Here is a 19,899-nt window from a genome sequence, read left to right as displayed (position 1 = left end):
TCCAATTAACGAACGAATCTAGCGAATCTAAGCAGTCCAAGTCAAAGTTTACTCTAAGGTCACCAAGCGTAAAATAAGGTGGAAAAATAGAAAAGTAGAAATATTTAGAACAGATGTGAAAATAACACGAAAACAAAAACTTCAAGAGGACAAAATCCTGACTCGGCGCATTACGCTCTCTCTTTGATCCAAATAGACTTGAACTCTTAGAATTGTAAATAAAGGGTTAAATTACTGTCGTGATCAAATAATTTTCGAGGGCAGACATTTGTCTGGCCCTTAACCGGTTATGATAGGCAACATTCGCGATCGCACAAAATGCTTTCTTGCGCTGTCTTATGACTGAGAGATGTGAAACCCTTACTACTCCGGCAACAGCACAAAGGCAAGCGGCCGAGCCACTAAAACATGACACGAAATAAACACGACTAAGAGGAAAACTGAATTTTGCATGTACATTATTAACAGATAATCACTTTTTTTCTCGTACAATTTGCTTAGGGTTAGGGTTAGGGTTAGGGTTACATTAGTTAACTAAGCACTCGTATATTTTTCAAGAACTAAAAATTTCACACGCCTTACAGGCGCATGCAATTTGGTTAGCCTTTGAACAGTTCATTCGTGCTAATTTATCCCAAATTGTACTCGAAATCTTGTGATTTTTTATGAAAATCTTTAATTTATGCAAATATTAAGTAATAAATGCATTTTAAGAACAACAAAAGGATAATGCGTTTACAGCGTTGAAGCGTTCACTATTGAAATTGTCTATGTCAACCCTACGTCTTTGAACTTTCGTATACCTTTTCTAAAAATAGGGTTATTTGTCAATGTCTTCTTCTTCATCATAGGAAACGTAGATACGACAGTTTTCTGCGGTGACTTTACATGTTGGTGTCTGTAATGCTTGACATAGACTGGCAACACCGGCATCGGTGATCTGATTACCATACAGATTAAGTTCGGTGACTTTACATGTTGGTGTCTGTAATGCTTGACATAGAATGGCAACACCGGCATCGGTGATCTGATTATAACCCAGATTAAGTTCGGTGACTTTACATGTTGGTGTCTGTAATGCTTGACATAGACTGGCAACATCGGCATCGGTGATCTGATTATTATGCAGATTAAGTTTGGTGACTTTACATGTTGGTGTCTGTAATGCTTGACATAGACTGGCAACACTGGCATCGGTGATCTGATCACCACACAGATCAAGTTCGGTGACTTTACATGTTGGTGTCTGTAATGCTTGACATAGACTGGCAACACCGGCATCGGTGATCTGATTATAATCCAGACTAAGTTCGGTGACTTTACATGCTGGTGTCTGTAATGCTTGACATAGACTGGCAACACCGGCATCGATGATCTGATTATCACCCAGATCAAGTTCAGTGACTATACAAGTTGGTGTCTGTAATGCTTGACATAGAATGGCAACACCGACATCGGTGATCTGATTATAACCCAGATTAAGTTCGGTGACTTTACATGTTGGTGTCTGTAATGCTTGACATAGACTGGCAATATCGGCATCGGTGATCTGATTATTATGCAGATTAAGTTTAAAAAAATAGAGTTATTTGCCAATGTCTTCTTCTTCATCCGGTATAGGAAATGTAGATACGACGGTATTCTTCGGTGACTTTACATGTTGGTGTCTGTAATGCTTGACATAGACTGGCAACACCGGCATCGGTGATCTGATCACCTTGCAGATCAAGTTTGGTGACTTTACATGTTGGTGTCTGTAATGCTTGACATAGAATGGCAACACCGGCATCGGTGATCGGATTCCAATCCAGATCAAGTATGGTGACTTTACATGTTGGTGTCTGTAATGCTTGACATAGACTGGCAACACCGGCATCGGTGATCTGATTACCATACAGATTAAGTTCGGTGACTTTACATGTTGGTGTCTGTAATGCTTGACATAGACTGGCAACACCGGTATCGGTGATCTGATTACCACCCAGATTAAGTTCGGTGACTTTACATGTTGGTGTCTGTAATGCTTGACATATACTGGCAACACCGGCATCGGTGATCTGACTATTACCCAGACTAAGTTCGATGACTTTACATGTTGGTGTCTGTAATGTTTGACATAGACTGGCAAAATCGGCATCGGTGATCTGATTACCATCCAGAATAAGTTCGGTGACTTTACATGTTGTTTTCTGTAATGCTTGACATAGACTGGCAAAATTGGCGACATTACGATCACTTAGGCTAAGTCTGGTGATTCTATTCCAATCATATTCGTCCTCTGCATTAAGTGCACCAAAAGCATCTAATACAAAAGACACAACAATGCCGTCCACACCCCCGAAGCCAGAAAGGTCAAAATGTCCTACACCTGGGCAGAATACGGGGCGAAATTCCTTTACTATTTCCTTGGCAAACTCGATGTCTTCGTATTGTAGGAGACATTTGGAAATTAATAGCCCCTTTCCAGTTGTATCTGACAATGAGACGCTGAGAATCAACTCTTCCACAAATTCGTTGTCTTTTTCCTTGGACAAAATACCGGACATAAATAGAACTACTTCTGCAGACACATCTCTGGGGGGGATTGTTCTTGTCTTTACGAACCAACGAGCCGCTAAGTACTCTTGGAGAGTTAAATGCGTAAAACAAAAATGTTTAGTCGTCGCAGAAAAAGATGTTCTGAAAGGAGGACCACAATGAAGAAGACCGCTTCCACACAGACTTTCAAGCTCGTGTAAGTTCAAAGTTTTCAAATCCTCTTTAAGGAAAAGAAACTTTTTCTCCTCAATGAGTTGAGCTGCCAGCTTTGATACTTCATCCAGAGTCTCTTGGACAGAGGCTCTTTTCTTTCTATCGTGCTTTTGCACGAACATGTTGACCACTTCATCATAAAGGTCACTTGTTTTCACCGGGAGACGATTATTCTTCTTTGGTTGCTGTAGAGTATATTCAAAGTAAGAGCACATAAGAAAACAGAGCACAGGAATGTGGGCAAAGCTGACAAGATTGACATTCTTTGTAATGTGGTCCATTACAATGTTTTTCATTCGGTCGTTGTTTTTGAAATACTTTCCAATGTATTCTTTTACCTGCGGCTCGGAAAATCCTGTAATTTCAACGTATCTATTAAAATAAATGTCTTTGGCTTTCATTTCGTCAGATTCGTCGGGTCTTGACGTGATCATGACGACCGAACCTCTCGGTATTTTTCCTTTGATAAGCTTAGCACACAGTGCCGCTACTGGCATTTTCTCTTTGGCGTTATTTGGGTACTTTTCATCCGAATCACTAGCGATGTACTGTCGTTGTGAACACTCGTCGTACCCGTCGATGATAATCAAAACTTCTTCGGAATGATGAAGAATGTACTCAAATATAGAGTCGTCGATATTTGAGTGGTCATCTAGCACTGAAGATCGGTTTAAGATATCCTTCAAGGTAACAGGGTCGTCCCCAAGTAGATTAAGCTGACGGAACGTGAGCAAGTATGTAAACTTAAAATCAGGTACTTCTGCATTTGCTCTGGATCGAAACAATTTGTTGTCAGCCCAATCTTTGATCAACTTTTGACAAAACAGTGTTTTACCGATGCCTGCCTTTCCAGTGACAAGAACAGATTCTGGATGTTTCCCATCGGTTGGGATGAAAATTTCTTGAGAGCTTTTAATTTGCTTTCCACTGATTTGACCGTACTGGCGAAGGCGTTCTTTTCTTTTCACATCAAGATCTTTGACTGGTTTTCTTCCATGTTGCATGAGAATGTTGGTGAATATGTCATCTGTTCTCACATTGGAAATATTTGGTGAGGCCTGAGCGAGGTACTCGGTTTGGCTTTTTATTGATTCTTTCAACGCATCGGAGTATTCCGCTACAGCTGAAAAGAAAACCATTACCTGCATTTATTTTCATGAACCCTTCATGTATTAACTTTTCCAATACTCGGCGAACAGTTATTGAACTGCCTGACTTGCAACGCGATTGGTTATCACGCTAGCTGAGTTTTGCTTTAACTAGGCTTTCCAAAAAGGGCAAGTTAATCTTGAATCCGTTCGCAATTAATTGACATCAAATTCTGACAGAGCAATTAGAAAAGCGTAACACGAGGTTGGTGTAAAGGTTAAATTGTTTCATTTTGATTAATATGTGTGCAAACATTTGAGAACGCTCATTGGCTGAGAACACGTCAATTAATCCCAAACAGCACACAAAGTCGAGATTGAGGGCAGAAAGTTGAAATTGATTATAAAAAGATGAAAACAATTTGATTGCCAGGAGAGTCACAAACCGCAACAAAACAAAATGGCGGAGAGGTTAGGAGAAGGTAACAACATTTTAAATTTAGAACTTTGATAGAGAATGCCAAAAATAAAAACACAAAACAAAGCACAAACAACTGGCCAAAAGTTTGGAAGTTTTGGGCATTGAAAAATATGAATCGGAGGCACTAAACAAACTTCTCGAGGCATTTTACGCAATAGTTCGTAAGAAAGACGGGAAAGATAACGAGCGTGATATCTTTCGTGTACTGATTATTGCTGTCGACCGATACCTAATAGACAAAGAGCACAAAAACCCGATTGTTCGTGAGCTCGAACCTAATTCTTGGGGAAAACCCCGACTACTCCAGCACAAGGCAAAGGGAAGCGGCCGAACCAGTGAGCCATGACACGAAAAAAAAAACAACTAGAGAGGAAAACAGAGTCCTATCTTTGCTAGTACATTATCAAAAAGTAAACGCATGATTTTCCTCGTGCAATTCGGGATAAAGCAGCATTTGTAAATCTTTCAAAATCTACAAATTGCACTCGCCCTAATGGCTCGTGTAATTTGTTCGCATTTCAAAAATTTACTCGTGCTGTTTTATCCTTAATAATATACATGGAAAAATTACTCAGTTCTGATTGATTAAGATACATGCAGTTTTCAGGTAATTCAGTGCAGAAGAGAGTTAATTCAGTGCAGAAGAGGGTTAATTCAGAGCAAAGAAAGTAAGAAATCAGGTATTCTGATTGGTCAAGAAACTCCCAGAGAGCCAATCAAATGCGAGCCCTGGAAGTCGCAACAAAATTTGAAAATTTGCGAGCGAAACAATGGCCGGCGTTTTAAGTTGGTTTTCTTTCGCCACCGCGGCTGAAAAACAGTTTAAACAACAAAAACACTGTAAAAAGCACTTCTTTTTGGTTGTCAGTTTGGAAAAAGTGGTGCTTAGAGAAGGGAATTGCCAAGGAAATCGAAAATTACGAGCCGACCCAGCTAAACCATTTTGCTCGAGCGATCCAACGCCGAAATTAAAAACAAACATGGTTAAATCTCGGAAACGACGATTCCATTTCATCGAAAGTGATTCGGACACAGACTGAACAATTCCTTGAACTGTTTTACCGGACTTTGAACTTTTTTGCGCCTCTTCGTGGTCAGGCCCTTGGCCGATCGTGCAAAATTGCACCTTGACCTTTTCGGAAATGCTCGGATTACATCCGATCGCTCTGAAATTTCGGCTGTAGCATGTAAACATTCTAAGCCAATCACATGGCGAGTTTTAGCAAACGTGACCTCGGGAGCCCGATCCGAAAATTATTTGCGTACGATTTCAGTCTGCGATAATGGCGTCCCATGTGAAACGCACTAGCGACTAAATACAGGAATGGCTCCGACCTGTGATTGGTTGATTGAGTCAAACAAGAAATGGCTACTTACATAACGAAGAGAAGGCAGAGTCTATCTTGTTCAGCGAGATCGTTCAGTGATATTCCGGCGATGAAAAAGTCATCCGCTGACAAAACTCATTTAGTCAGTTTAGGCGGACGACCAGATACTGGAGCCATTCGTGTATTTCACCGCAGACAGGAATGGCTCCAACTCATTCGTATATTAATTTTTTTTTCTGTTTTGGCTAAATAATTTATACACTGAGATAAAAACTGAAAGAGTGATTTATTAGGTTGTAGTCTACAGTGCTTGGAAATGAAGCCCTCTTTTATTACTAGAGGGCCATGTAGTTTCTAAGTTTTAAAATAATGCAGCAACAGCATGTCACGTTTGGAAAATCACGCAATGTTGCGTGACGCTGAGACCAATGTTTTTAATTTACAGCATGATCTGCTGGAGAAATAAGGCTTGGCCACAATCGAGGGAGTTTTTTTCGTGGAAAACTGATTTTCTAGGTTATTGTTCACATGAAGAACAAATCCATTCATCGGGCTCTTCTTTTTTTTTTGGCACAACACCTGAAGGAAGAAAGTCGCGGATTGGTTTTGCTTGGTAATTTCTAACAACTCCCCTAGACCTAAAAAAGGAAAAAAAAACAAACCAAACAAAAAAAGCGTCTTACCAGTCAAGCCAGTTGCAGTAGCTCTCGCACTGAATCTTGTCGAAGTACCTTGACTGTTTGCAGTGATGGTACAACCAATCTTCGAACAGTTTTCGGCCATAACAAGAAAGAGTAAAATGATTTTTTAAAACTTGTTCCAAAATTAATGAAGGCTGTTCATCACATGACGCTGTATTGGAACAAGTACATCTCGTTTGCTATTGTATCACACTACTGTTTTAGACAAGGTATTTATACCACTTCAATTTAAGAAAGAATGAGTAGAACATAAACCACATTATAAAGTACATGAGCCAAAGAAATTTTCAAATTTTTCACAGCTTTGCCTATTCCTGCTCATAGGTCCAGCCAAGCCCTTATGGTCATTGGCTCCCGCAATAGCCGCTGACAATGGCTTATAAATATAGGCGTTTGGTGTTGACTTGTAAACTCCCTGAAGAAGTTTACGACAACTAGACGAAACGCGTCAGAGAATAAAGAAGTTTTACAACTACTGTTCGCACAGCGCTGCTCACTACTTTAGTTTTAAATTTTTTAAAAATTTTTTTTTTAAAAAATTGTTTAAAAATTATTAAAAAATTACTGAAAAAAAAATTAATAAACGTTTGAGTCGGAGCTATTCCTGTCAGCGGTGAAATACAGGAATGGCTTCAGTCTCTGATCGTCCGCCTGAACTGACTAAATGAGTTTAGTCAGTAGATGACGTTTTCATCGCCGGAATATCGCTGAACGACCTCGCTGAGCAAGAAAGGCTCTGCCTTCCCTTCGCTACGTAAGTAAACATTTCTTGTTTGATACATCGGTGTTTTCACTAGCATCGATATTTCATTGTACCGCTTCGAGACACGCGGTAAACAATACTCACGAGCAAGGAGTTAAGCTATAACTTATTAACGTTTACTATTTTTATCATCCAATCACAGGTCGGAGCCATTCCGGTATTTAGTCGCTTGTGTGAAACGCTAGAGATACAGCGTAGCTAAGGCTTTAGAGGTGATTTTTGACGATGGAAGTGAGCATGGTAGTATCTCTAGTGGTGAAGAATCCGAATTAGATAGAAAACTGGAAAATCCTAGCGAAGAATCGAGATAAGTAATCTGTAAACATTCTTGCCATATTTAAATGCGTGACGCATGTGGTGTTGAAACATTTACTTTTACTTTACGCGCACGAATCCTTGTTTTTTGCCTTGAGACAAACCTGTTAATATATATTTGTGAATGAAAAGCAACATATATTATGATCAAACATGATTTTTGAGCGACAGAGAAAATAATCTTCAATGGAATGTTAGAACGCAACGACCTAAATTATCAGCCGATGACAGATCGAATGACGCAGTGTGCGTCCGAACTAAATCAAATAAAATCTTTTGTTTTTAAAACGATAGTTGAATATATATCGACCTGTACGTTATCTTATATGTTTTGTATGTTTTTTAGATGTGGTTCTACTTGTTACATGCTGAAAATTCACAAAACAAACAAATTATGCTCAAGAATGAGTGGAATGAATGAATGAATGAGTCGGAGGCGAGGCGTCATGGCGAACGGTCACTCATTTCGACTCTCCGGTTTTCCTTGTTTTATTCTCAGTTTAATTCTTCTATATCGCGGAAAAACGACTGATCAGGGCCAATCTCAAATGTTCCCGCGTTTAGCTGACGATTTCTTCTTGGTTCTACAAGATGATTTTGTAGTTTCAATGAACTTAAATATCTTCACAGCGTCCTGGACTAGGCGACATATTGTTTTGCCAATCCTTCGAAGAGGTTTTTCTTCGTCAAGAATCAGTTATTATCCTAACTCTGTTGCAAGTTACCAAACTATTCTTCTCCAGTTGAGCGGCGACGTAAACCCAAATCCTGGTCCAAATGGAGCCGAGCGGCACAATTTTACGGAACAGCAAAAGTCCTCTCGTCTTCTAACCTTTTATGCTAATGCACGAAGCATCGTCAACAAATCAAGCAAATTGGATTTAGCCATTGCCGCTCTGGGCTATGATATAATTGTTTTAACTGAAACTCATCTGGACAGCTCCATCCCTGACGGTGAAATCTTTCCTAGTAACTACTCGGTATTTAGGCGGGACCGAAAGCTCAATGGACGTCATGGAGGCGGGGTATTGATTGCTACGCGAGAACACATCAAAGCGGTTCCCCGTGATACTACACAGAACGATTCAGAGTTCATCTTCGTCGATCTTCTTTTCTCATACAATCGCAAAGTCACTTTGGGAGTTTTCTATCGTCCTCCCAATAACGATCCTAAGCCTTTAGAGGACTTACAAGCTGCTTTGCAAGAGTTTTCGACGAACGAGTTGATTCTTGTTGGCGATTTCAATCTTCCGGAGATTGATTGGTTGAATAACAGATTCTTGCGTCAATCTGATATTTACACACTCATGATGGACATCGTCCAAGACAATTTTTTGACACAGTTGATAAATGAACCTACCAGAGACTCGAACATCCTAGACTTAGTTCTCACTACTTCGCCCGACCTCGTAAACCATTTGGTTGTTGGAGAACCCTTTTCAGATCACAATTCTATCTCCTTCTCGTTATCTGGTATACCTTACGTCCAGCGTAAATCACAGAAGTTGTTGTATTGCTATGGTAAAGCCGACTGGGATCACTTAAGATCGCTGTTATCTTATATTCCATGGCATTGCGCCTTCTTCGACAGCGATATTAATCATAATTGGGCTTGCTGGAAAGACTTGTTATTTACAGCAGTGGATGAGTGCATTCCCAAACGCAAGAATAAAAAGAGATCCAGTGCCCCCTGGATTACACAGGAACTTATTGTTTTGTGCAAAAAGAAGAAATTATTGTATAATAGAGCTCGCAGAAAAAACAATTCAACTATTTGGGAAAAATATCGGCAACTCAACAATTCTGTTAAGAGACTTTGTAACACAGCTAGATGGTCGTATATAGAGAAACTTGCACTTGATCTACAGGAAAATGAAAACCCGAAACCTTTCTGGAATTTTGTTAAGTCCAAGAGAAGAGGCACTAATAATCTCATCTCTATAAGCGTCGATGGATGTGCTCTGACTGACGACTTCAGTATTGCTCAGAGTATGAACTCATATTTCTCTTCGGTGTTTACTACCGAAGATTATGCAAATTTTCCCACTCAAGACTGCACTGTTGACAAGAAACTTGCGAAAATTGATTGTTCTGTCAATGAGGTCAAACGCCATCTTCTGAAACTCAAGCCCAACAAGTCTCCTGGGCCTGACCATATCGCGCCGTGCATTTTTAAGTCGTGTGCTTCGGAATTAGCACCTTCGTTAACGTATATGATAAACAAATCGTTGTCTCTTGGCCTTTTGCCTGAGGAATGGAAACATGCCGACATTACTCCTCTACATAAGAAGGGTTCCAAATCTTCGAGAGAAAATTACCGCCCAATTTCCCTTACTTCAATTGCTTGTAAGATCTGTGAAAAAATTGTTTTTGATAGGATGATTAAGTTCTGGCGCGAAATCGACTTTATCAATAGCAACCAATTTGGCTTTTTACGAGGAAGATCTACTACAACTCAAATGTTATCAACGTTTAATGACTGGGCGAAATCCCGTAATTCATCCACTCCTACCGATGTTGTTTTTCTGGATCTTGCCAAAGCCTTTGACAGCGTTCCTCACGAGCGACTGCTTTTAAAATTGAAATGTAGCGGCATCGACGAATGTTTACTCAACTGGCTGAGACATTTTTTGGTGGGGCGCAAACAACGTGTAGTCGTTAGGGGATCTTATTCTGATTGGTCGTGCGTTACCTCCGGAACTCCACAGGGAACCATTCTCGGGCCCCTATTGTTTTTATTGTATATTAATGACATATCTGAATTCCTATCATCTACAGTAAAACTATATGCAGACGACACGAAGATCTACAGAGAGATAATTGACCCTATAAAAGATAGTCAGCTTCTTCAGGATGATCTTAATAATCTTAGCGCATGGGCTCGTAAGTGGCAGCTACGTTTCAACGCAGACAAATGCGAATCTATGCGAATCACGCATTTACGCGATAAGTCGGTAACTAATTATTTCTTAGAAAAGCCCCTGAAAGATGTGACTAATTTTAAAGATCTTGGTGTCACACTAACTAGAGATCTTTCATGGGGCCATCACATAAGTATCACTGTCAATAAAGCGAACAAAGTTTTAGGTTCCATTAAACGCTCAGTAGGCACCGCTAACACAAATGTTTTTTCTATGCTGTACATGTCTCTGGTACGGCCAATCTTGGAATATGCGGTACCTGTTTGGTGTCCTTACCTTGTTAAGGACATCCATGCCCTTGAAAATGTACAGCGAAGAGCCTCAAGACTCGCTTTAAATCAACGCAAAGGAGAAATGTCCTATGAAGACCGATGCAAACTGTTAAAATGGCCCACTCTCTCTGACCGTAGAACTTACTTATCTTTAGTCGAATGTTATAAGATAGTTTTTGGTTTTTATCATTTAAATTTTGAAGACTTCTTTGATATTGCCACGATTCGGTCTACGAGAGCAAATCATCAATACAAACTCTACATTAAACCAGCTAGACTTAATTGTTACAAAAATTCTTTTTTTATTAGGATTGTCAAATTATGGAACGAGTTACCGGGTGATATAGTGGAAGCTGACAGCTTTCAGCATTTTAAATCTAAACTTAAATCGTACTTAAATATTTGATTGTAATGATTTTGATTTATATTTTGTCTTTTCTTTTAAGGGAGTTTTTACACAGGGATAACCTCTTAACTTCCTTTTCTAGAAGTATTTTCTTTTTAGTTTTATTTGTATATAATAGTTATCATCTGCTTCTGGAATAAATAAAGTATGTATGTATGTATGTATGTATGTATGAATGATATAAAATGACAGTTTCCGGTTTCACTTCTGAATTGTTTACTCTTGAAAATACTGGTGGTGCATTGCAAGAGAAAGGCTTTTGATATATGTTGCGCTTTATGTATTTTGAGGTTGATTATCTCATTTGTCCATGTTTCAAAGCAAAATTTCAGAAGTCAAACAAAGAAATATAGTTCCAATGGTTGCACTGTAGACTTCAAGAGGGATTAGCAAATTTGGGCTTGGGGTGATGATAAGATAATGTCAGACTAATTAGTCAGTATGTCAATCTTCAAACAAAGAACTATAGCTCCAATGGTTGCACTGTAGACTTCAAGAGGGATTAGTAAATTTGGGCATTTCACTTCTGAATTGTTTACTCTTGAAATACTGGTGGTGCATTGCAAGAGAAAGGCTTTTGATATATGTTGCGCTTTATGTATTTTGAGGTTGATTATCTCATTTGTCCATGTTTCAAAGCAAAATTTCAGAAGTCAAACAAAGAAATATAGTTCCAATGGTTGCACTGTAGACTTCAAGAGGGATTAGCAAATTTGGGCTTGGGGTGATGATAAGATAATGTCAGACTAATTAGTCAGTATGTCAATCTTCAAACAAAGAACTATAGCTCCAATGGTTGCACTGTAGACTTCAAGAGGGATTAGTAAATTTGGGCATTTCACTTCTGAATTGTTTACTCTTGAAAATACTGGTGGTGCATTGCAAGTGAAAGGCTTTTGATATATGTTGCGCTTTATGTATTTTGAGGTTGATTATCTCATTTGTCCCTGTTTCAAGGCAAAATTTCAGAAGTCAAACAAAGAAATATAGTTCCAATGATTGCACTGTAGACTTCAAGAGGGATTAGTAAATGTGGGCTTGGGGTGATGATGAGGTCAGACTAATTAGTCAATGTGTCAATCAGTGTTCACTAGATATGTGTAACACATCTCAGATTTGTTATCTTCCAACCAATTTTTTATAGAGATGTTGCCCATGTAACAAGGAACCTCTTAAGTTAATTTTCGCCTCATTACTTTGTATTATTTGGGTATCACTTAATTCACAGTTCAAATTTTGATGATATTTTATGCTAATTAATGTTAGTTTGAAAGCATTCAATGAGGTTGTTTCCTTTTTCTTGGAGAGGAAACATGCATTTCAGGAAAGCTTATTTACTGCTGTTTCAAGTGAGGTATAGCTTAGTTTTGGGGTACAGTTTGGAAAAAAATTCTAATTAATTCCGTATTTGTTCTTTTTCAGCCAGAGTCTCTGGATGTCTTGCCCATAAGGAATATTTTATCTTCGAAATGTTTCCTTTTAACTCCAATCCATTCAGGCTCAGGCTGTTTCAAAGTCAAAAGTTGTACAATAATTTATGGAAATTGTATGCCATTTTCTTAGCATGATTTAAAATCCATAGATTTTTGGAGGCAAAATATATTTTTTCTGAAAAGCTAATTTTGTCCTCTTTCAAATGAGATATAGCACTAATCACTAGTGTAAATACTGTTGACAAAAAAAATAAAAGAAAAAAGGTTACCATCATTTGTCATTTTTTTTAGCCTACTATAAAGAGTTAAAGATGTGAGGACATCTTTACATATTATTTTTTTGATCGTATGCGGTTGTTTTGACCGAACGCACGGTTTGAATAAATTTTTTTTGCACTTGATGCGCGCGCTTTGCTTTTGCTTAATTATGATAAGCCATCTCGTATTTTTCATGTATATTATTAAAACGTAATCGCATGATTTCTCTCGTGCAATTTGGAATAAACAAGCATTTGTTAATTTTTTCAAGGACCACAAATTGTACTCGCCCTACGAGCTCGTGCAATTTGTTAGTCCATAAGGCTTTTCTTATGTGCGTTGAAAACGTCGAAATGGACAACTCGCTAAAATGCGTCCTTTTCATCAAAGTAAGCGGTCAGATAACAAGCGCTACGCTGTAGAAGTAAGGTAAGGTATTTTTTTTTTTGAGAATTTGACGTATTATTTTATTCCTTAGGGCGGCCGTAAATATTCCCATACAAACTCTTCTAATTCCGCCATGACTGTTATTGCGCAAGATGATCATCTCACAGCTGGAGCTTGAGCCGCCTGTGGTTAGTCTTTAAAAAGAATTTACTCGTGCTTATTTATTCCAAATTGCATTCGAAATCATATGATTACCTATACAAATTGTACTCAAAATCATATGATTACCGACACTAACCGGCCCATTTCGGGAGCGGATCCAGGAATTTGTGGTACGGGAGGAACCGATTTTGACTTCGAAAACACATAGTTTTTGTTTTTAGGCTGGAGATTAAGTAAGGCTTAAGTACACTTTGGAGAGAGAATGCGTCCTGTCGTCTCCACTTCATTAAGAACTTTAGCTTTTTTTCATCTCTTTCGACGAACCCGACCAGGTAAATATTGTCAGACGTACTCGGTTTTTTTTTTAACCTATTTTAACTATCAATACTCTTTCCTTCCCGCACGAGGAACAAAAAAAATAAAAAATAACTCGCTTATCACCCGAAAAAAACATGGAAAACACAACACCCGGTCTTTTTCCAATTGTGAGTCAGAGAGAAACGGATCAGTTCCAGTGGAAGATATTTCTCCGAGTTTGAGCTATTTTTAAAGGTAGGCATTTTATAATACTGTAATGAACTGATTGTTAAATTGCTCATTACCCTCTGATGAGAGGCCCTTCAATCCTCCTCTTCAAGTTTCTTTTCTCATGAAAGGCCGTTGCACAGATTTTACCGTTAACACACAATACCTTTGTCTCCTGCTTTCCTTATAGGGTTGACGATTGCTTCCTTTAATTCATCCAGGCTTTTACCAAAGTGCTCTGCCATTTCATCCAGTCTTTCTTTGATGCTGAATTCATCAACTACCCACTGTTTAAGAAGCTCTTTATAGTGTTCTTCGAAATCAGGGTCCATGCATTCCTTTTTCAGATCATCAATAGCACTCTGATAACCAGCTCCTCCCAGTCTCACCAATGCATCTTGGATGTCCTGCCAATATTGATTGAATGTTGGGTCATCAACTGAGGCCCCGCTGGCATGACCATAAACTGTGTTTCTGTAGCACTTGATACGAACGATGTCTGCCTCAAGGGTTGTGTCTGCTGCAGGAGGAAGTGTATCCCAACCGGTAGCTGGAGGAACAAGACAACAAATGTTCCTCAGTAGAACCATCAGTAGCGTGATATCGAAATTCTTTGATGAAACTGAAGACTTGATGGCGGGGTACAGTTTGTCCCATTGTGAAGGATTGAGTATTTTTTTATTTCGGAGTGATTTTAGCACTCGATGAATCGGAGGACTGGACAAAACTGTGTCTAGGTTTCCTGGCGGACGCCTTTTGTCAAATGTCTCTCTCAAGATATGTGCACTGACACCCACTAGAAGCCTGCATAAGCGGGCGTAATTGGTTGTCTCTTTTGTCGAATGAAACGAAGGTGCTGTAGCGGTGGCCATGAAGAAATACTGGATCGTTAATTGAGCAAAGGTCAATTACTCTTTAACCAAGGAATTTGGTTGCTGCTTGTTCGTCAGACTCCCTGGCTCAGCACTGGTAGAATGAATAAGATATCCGATTGAAAAAACCAATTGACCCAGACAAAATTTTCAGTAAGTTTGATGTTCTATTTTAATACCTCAACTTTTTATCCACACTTCCAAAAATGTCCGTTACATCTCAAGGCCAGCAAGGGTATTACATTAAACTAGTTTTAAATACCTCTGGAACACTGATTGCTCTATTAAAATTGCTTGCAAATGCTCTTCAAATCTGCTTTTGGGTGACTTAAAAAAGCGTGACATATCATATCTTGAAAATCAAATTGGCCTTTTCTTACAGAGATCCGAGTAAAACTTCTCCTCCTAGCCGGTAAGGGCAGCATTCCGGCCTTTTGGCTGATAGCTTCCTAATTCCAATCACCAGCGTGTTTTACAATGTATTCAAATATTGAAATAATGTAAGGAGAAGAAAATGGTTGATCGCATCCGGGAAAAAAAGAATTTCTGCGGATTCAAAATTCCACCATACTCCTTTACATTTCAGTGTTGTTTAACCTGTGGCAAAATTCATGAAATAAACTCAATCTAATCACATGTTTACTCTTACATTGGTGCGTTTTTGGCCTTCGATAATATTTCATTATGATAAATTGATTCTTAAAGGAAATCACTGTATTCGTATGTTATTATCCTGAGACATAATCATCAACCGAAGCCAATTTTTCGCAAAAATTCCTATCGATGACATTGATAAACATCAAAACACAACATACTGATTCAATGTTCATCTTGATCAACGATAAGCTCTGTGTCCTCACCACAACTATCCTTTTACATTCAAGGGAGAAATTGTTCGCATGTAACTTATTCCACAATTCGATTGCTATGTATCATGTGGGTAGAGACTCATGAGAACGACATGGTAGCAGATAAACAAATGAAGAACAATACAGCATGAACGGGGAATACAAAATAGCGCTAGGTGCTGTGGTGATTGTATAAACGATGCTAATATTGAAACCACCGTTAACTTGACATAAACTAAATTACTCAGCGTTTCTTTTCAGAGATGGTGAATACTGGATTGGTTAACACTCCTGTGTGATCCAAATCTTAATGTTATTTTCAGTTTCTAGTCGAGTCGTGCTTGTAAGTGATCTGTCGCGTATCGGGACTTTATCAAGACTTTGATTTTAATCGTTCCACAAACATATGGCCCGATTTCAGTTGAATGATTTCGACAAACTTGGTAAAACTGAACCGATCATTCGACTGTATAAGCGATTTTCTTCATCTTTAGGGACGTATTTTTGAAGTTTCATGCTTAATTTAGCCTGTGTGCAGTCGACCCCAACCCACCAAAAGAAAATCGGGAAGGTAAACTGCTTGCTAGCGCGGCGTAGATTCACTTGAGGTCGTAATGATGTGTTTAAGACAAGATGTAATTAACAGAAAGAACCTGCTCAAACTGAAACTCAACTCAATATGGAATAATATCCATAAACTCTTACCTCCAAAGGTTGACTTGAAGCCCCTGCTCGGAGGCCCACTTGCAATTGGTTTGCGGTCACGGAAGTATAACGTTTTCACCTGGTTATCAGCTTCGAATCAGTTCCTTGCAACATACGTTCATTTAGCTCAGTCAGACTTCGATGTCTCAGCAATCATCAGAATAGAATGAAATTAGTCGAGATAAAGGTTTGTCCACTTTTGGCCGAGAGTGAAATCTCATATTCGAACGCCAAATGACGCAGACAATTTCAAGGAGTGGTTTTCAGTAAGCTGACACCTTCAGTTTCGAAACACTGACCTTTTGCTCTGCGCTCAATAGTTTTGCGTCATATCTTGACGCTTCTATGGAAATTATATTTCTACTGAACACATTAATTACAGAGTGCTAGCTCCACTTCTCGGAGTTTTTGGTGAAATTTTGCTTCTGATGGTTTTCAAACACTTAGATCGCGTGATTTGTCGGATAGCGTGACATGGCAAGACTAAAACTGCAGTAACCATGGATACCTTTCACGAAAGATGACGTAGACTGCAGAACAAGTGTCGATGTTGCATTTTTCCAGGCTAACGGAAGAAAGCGCGAGGCGGACGCGCGGAGCGAGAGTAACGCGAAGAGAGAAGTTCAAAAGAACAAGCCGCTCCTTTCCTCCCTCCCCCCCTTGCGTTTGCTTCCACTCGCCTGGAAAAACGCAACTAAACCATGGCTTTTTTGTTGTCGTTATTGTTGTTGAAAGGTCATTTACTTTTAAATGAGAGGAACCACAGATGTAAAAAAAAAAAAAAAAAAAAAAGAGAAAAGAAAGGAACTGTTTTGCAATAAATGTTCTCATAAGACCTCGTAATCTTGAATCTTGTAAAGCTGATGGTCACTCCCAAGATAAACCAGATCATTTTTTCATGCCAGATCGTAAAGAAATTCGTTTACAATTATAAAGGTTTCCTGTCTGGGCAACGCAGTGGATGGGGGAACTAGAGCAGTTTCGTATATCCTCGAGACGGAGTATGCGCTCCATCAATTTGTGGATTGGCACTGATGACCTGCCTCAAGAGAGCCCGAGACTAGATTTGTAAACTCTACTTAATCGGGATGTATTTACTTATAAGCCAAGCTAAAGTAAAGAAACACAATATGCAATCATTGGTTATTGACTTTAAATTCGAATTCGAGAGTGCGACTGGATGGTAGTTCGAACCACATCGGTGTCTCGTCCATGGTAAAGATTCTTGATTGGAAATAACCGTGACGCTGACGGGATGTGATTACAAATCGATAGCACTTGACTGTTTGCTGCTCCAAATCTTCTGGGAGACGCTGAGCGAGTGTTGCTTCGGTCCGAAGGCTGACGGAATGGCTGCGCTTTCACTTCTGGTTCCAGCTGAGGGACACTTTAAACTCAGGATCCTCGCTGAATTATTTTGCCTTTAGATGTAAACGCGAGGTCGTATGACGTGCGACGAGCCTTGGGCATGATGACAACCTGACTTGAAATAAATGATTGCGAACACGAGATTCTTTGATAGACACTACGGATGTGTAGGTACCGGTGATGCCGCTTAACAACACAATTAGTTTTAAATTGACTTTTTGGATCACATTAATTCATCTGAGTTATGATTCGTTGCTTTTCAATTGAATAGTTAACTTTTTTGTCTTTTGCGTATTAAATCACCATAAATCACCATTGTCTAAGCCTCATTTATGACAACTAATGTGATTTTTTTCAGAAAATGTTAGGTTTTCCCTTAGTTAACAATTCAGTCTTGTAAAAATCAATGGGTCTCAACTTATAGCCGGGTGTTTTCGATTTATTTTTGGCTCTCGTCATGCCAAATCTACACGTACAAAGTTTGGGGTCTCGGCTTACAGCCGAGTTTTCGCCTTATAGCCGAATAAAGACGGTAATCCAGCTTGCCTCGGGGTAGGGTGTGTGACGTCTTTTCTTCATTTATCATCATCATTATTTCAATTATTAATTATGTGATTGGGAGCATTCACCTTTCGAAGGACTACTTGGCGAAGAGCGAGTGAGTTAAACTCAATCATGAATGCATGGTACCAATTGAAAATTCGTTTTTAAACATAAATTTTCAACGTCGGGTGCAGTGCGAGTTATTCCATTCGTTAGGTTCTCAATTTCACCTTTATTCAAGTCGAAAAAAAACCGTGAAAAAAAAGATCCGTTTGTGTGCTACATTTATGAGACTGAGGCCTGAACTTGCCTCCCATCTGAAGGAACTCCATTTCGTAGGTATTTTTACGATGAAGCAAGAAAACAAGAAAATTATCTTAAGCCCACACCTTCATCTCTAATGTTCAAAGGACTTGCTAATCTTTAAATGCTCTATTGTAAAAGCATGTTCTAGATTGTGAGTACAGCTTGTGATAATGAGCATATTCCAATAAATACACACATTTGCAAATCTCAGAAACGACGCCTGACTTTATTGATATCCACAAATACATCTCAGTCAAAACCTTTCATTCACTGTATAGAGCACTACACCAGTAGGATTAACGTCTGAAATAATCTCCATTGGTTTCAGCACGCGCTGTTTCGCCTCATGGTTATCAATTATTTTTCAGGCAAAATATGGGGAATGAAAGTAGGGATGCAGTTTCAAACGGTGCCGTCAGCAATTCCGCTGGCGATGAAATAGAAAACGTTTTTAGCGGAAACTTATCAAAAAGCCAAAATATGTTCAGAGGAGCCGAACTAGACAATTATATGAATTCTGTGCCTTGTTGTCTGTCCTGCCAGTTTCATCTTGACTTTTAGCAAGAATGATTTCCAACAAACTTTAATCAGTTTTTCTCAGTGTTGAGGCAAGCCACACATTTCACAGTTCTCGTGTCCGTGTTGGTTCATAAACGTACAGTGCTTGCACGACCAGCCTTGCACCACTGGGGGGGATGGGACATATCAAAAAACTTGTCCCCGTCCCTGATCCTCGTGGCCTCTGGCGAGGGGGCTGGGGAGGGAATATTTTAACCGTAAGCATAGATTTATGCTATGATATCTTAATTGATAAAAGGAAAATAAAATAAAACAATACGGAATTTACTTTTACTAAAACAACAAAAAAAAGGAATATACGGCAGGCGCTTGGTCCCAATTTTATTAAAATCGTACTGTTAAAAAACTAGGTTGGTGAACTAGTAAAAAAAAATAAACAATCGGTACCAGCGTATGGATCCTCTCTCTGGAGGTTGGGAGAATCCAATAAACAAAACAAAAAAACAAAAAAAAACACCAAAACCAGATGGAAAGAAAATAATAGGAAAGAAAAAAAAAGATATTGTGGGAACAATTTTACCATTTGCTACTTGCATAAGTGTTATCACAGGGCACCACTGTTTCACTTTTACTCCAGCGCCGAGCCAATTCAGCATCTTTGTTTCTGATCGCCATTAGATCAAGGAGCTCCTAAGTGATCCTGCCACAACACAACTAATCAACAGAAGTGAGACATGAAAACCTTAACCTACATTAAGTACGAGAAGAAGTAATGGAATCTAGCCTTGATTTTTCCCTCCGTTATACGAGCTACAGGATTGAATTCAGGCTTTTTTATCCTTGAACCCCTGAGAGTGGACTAGCATCTAATTTATCATTACCCCATCACGCCTGAATCAAACATTAAGGTCAGAGAGAATACAGGAGCTGAGAACTGACTAAAGAAG

The 19,899-nt window shown here is 39.1% G+C and overlaps 1 protein-coding gene across 1 annotated transcript; it reads right to left on the bottom strand.

The window, feature by feature from the left end:
• Nucleotides 1-93: 93 nt before the first annotated feature.
• LOC136282783 (NACHT, LRR and PYD domains-containing protein 12-like) lies at nt 94-16,459 on the bottom strand. The gene is made up of 4 exons (XM_066170709.1): nt 16,217-16,459; nt 13,958-14,757; nt 1,637-3,874; nt 94-1,404 (listed from the first exon to the last, which is right to left on the bottom strand). The coding sequence occupies exons 2-4, from the start codon at nt 14,661-14,663 to the stop codon at nt 821-823; spliced, it is 3,528 nt and encodes a 1,175-aa protein (XP_066026806.1). The 5' UTR covers nt 14,664-14,757; nt 16,217-16,459; the 3' UTR covers nt 94-820.
• Nucleotides 16,460-19,899: the final 3,440 nt, after the last annotated feature.

The sequence above is a fragment of the Pocillopora verrucosa genome, chromosome 8, assembly GCF_036669915.1.
Source record: "Pocillopora verrucosa isolate sample1 chromosome 8, ASM3666991v2, whole genome shotgun sequence".
In the NCBI taxonomy this organism is placed as follows: Eukaryota; Metazoa; Cnidaria; class Anthozoa; order Scleractinia; family Pocilloporidae; genus Pocillopora; species Pocillopora verrucosa.
The sequence above is the reverse complement of the archived record's forward strand: the minus strand, read 5'-3'. Positions and strand labels throughout refer to the sequence as shown.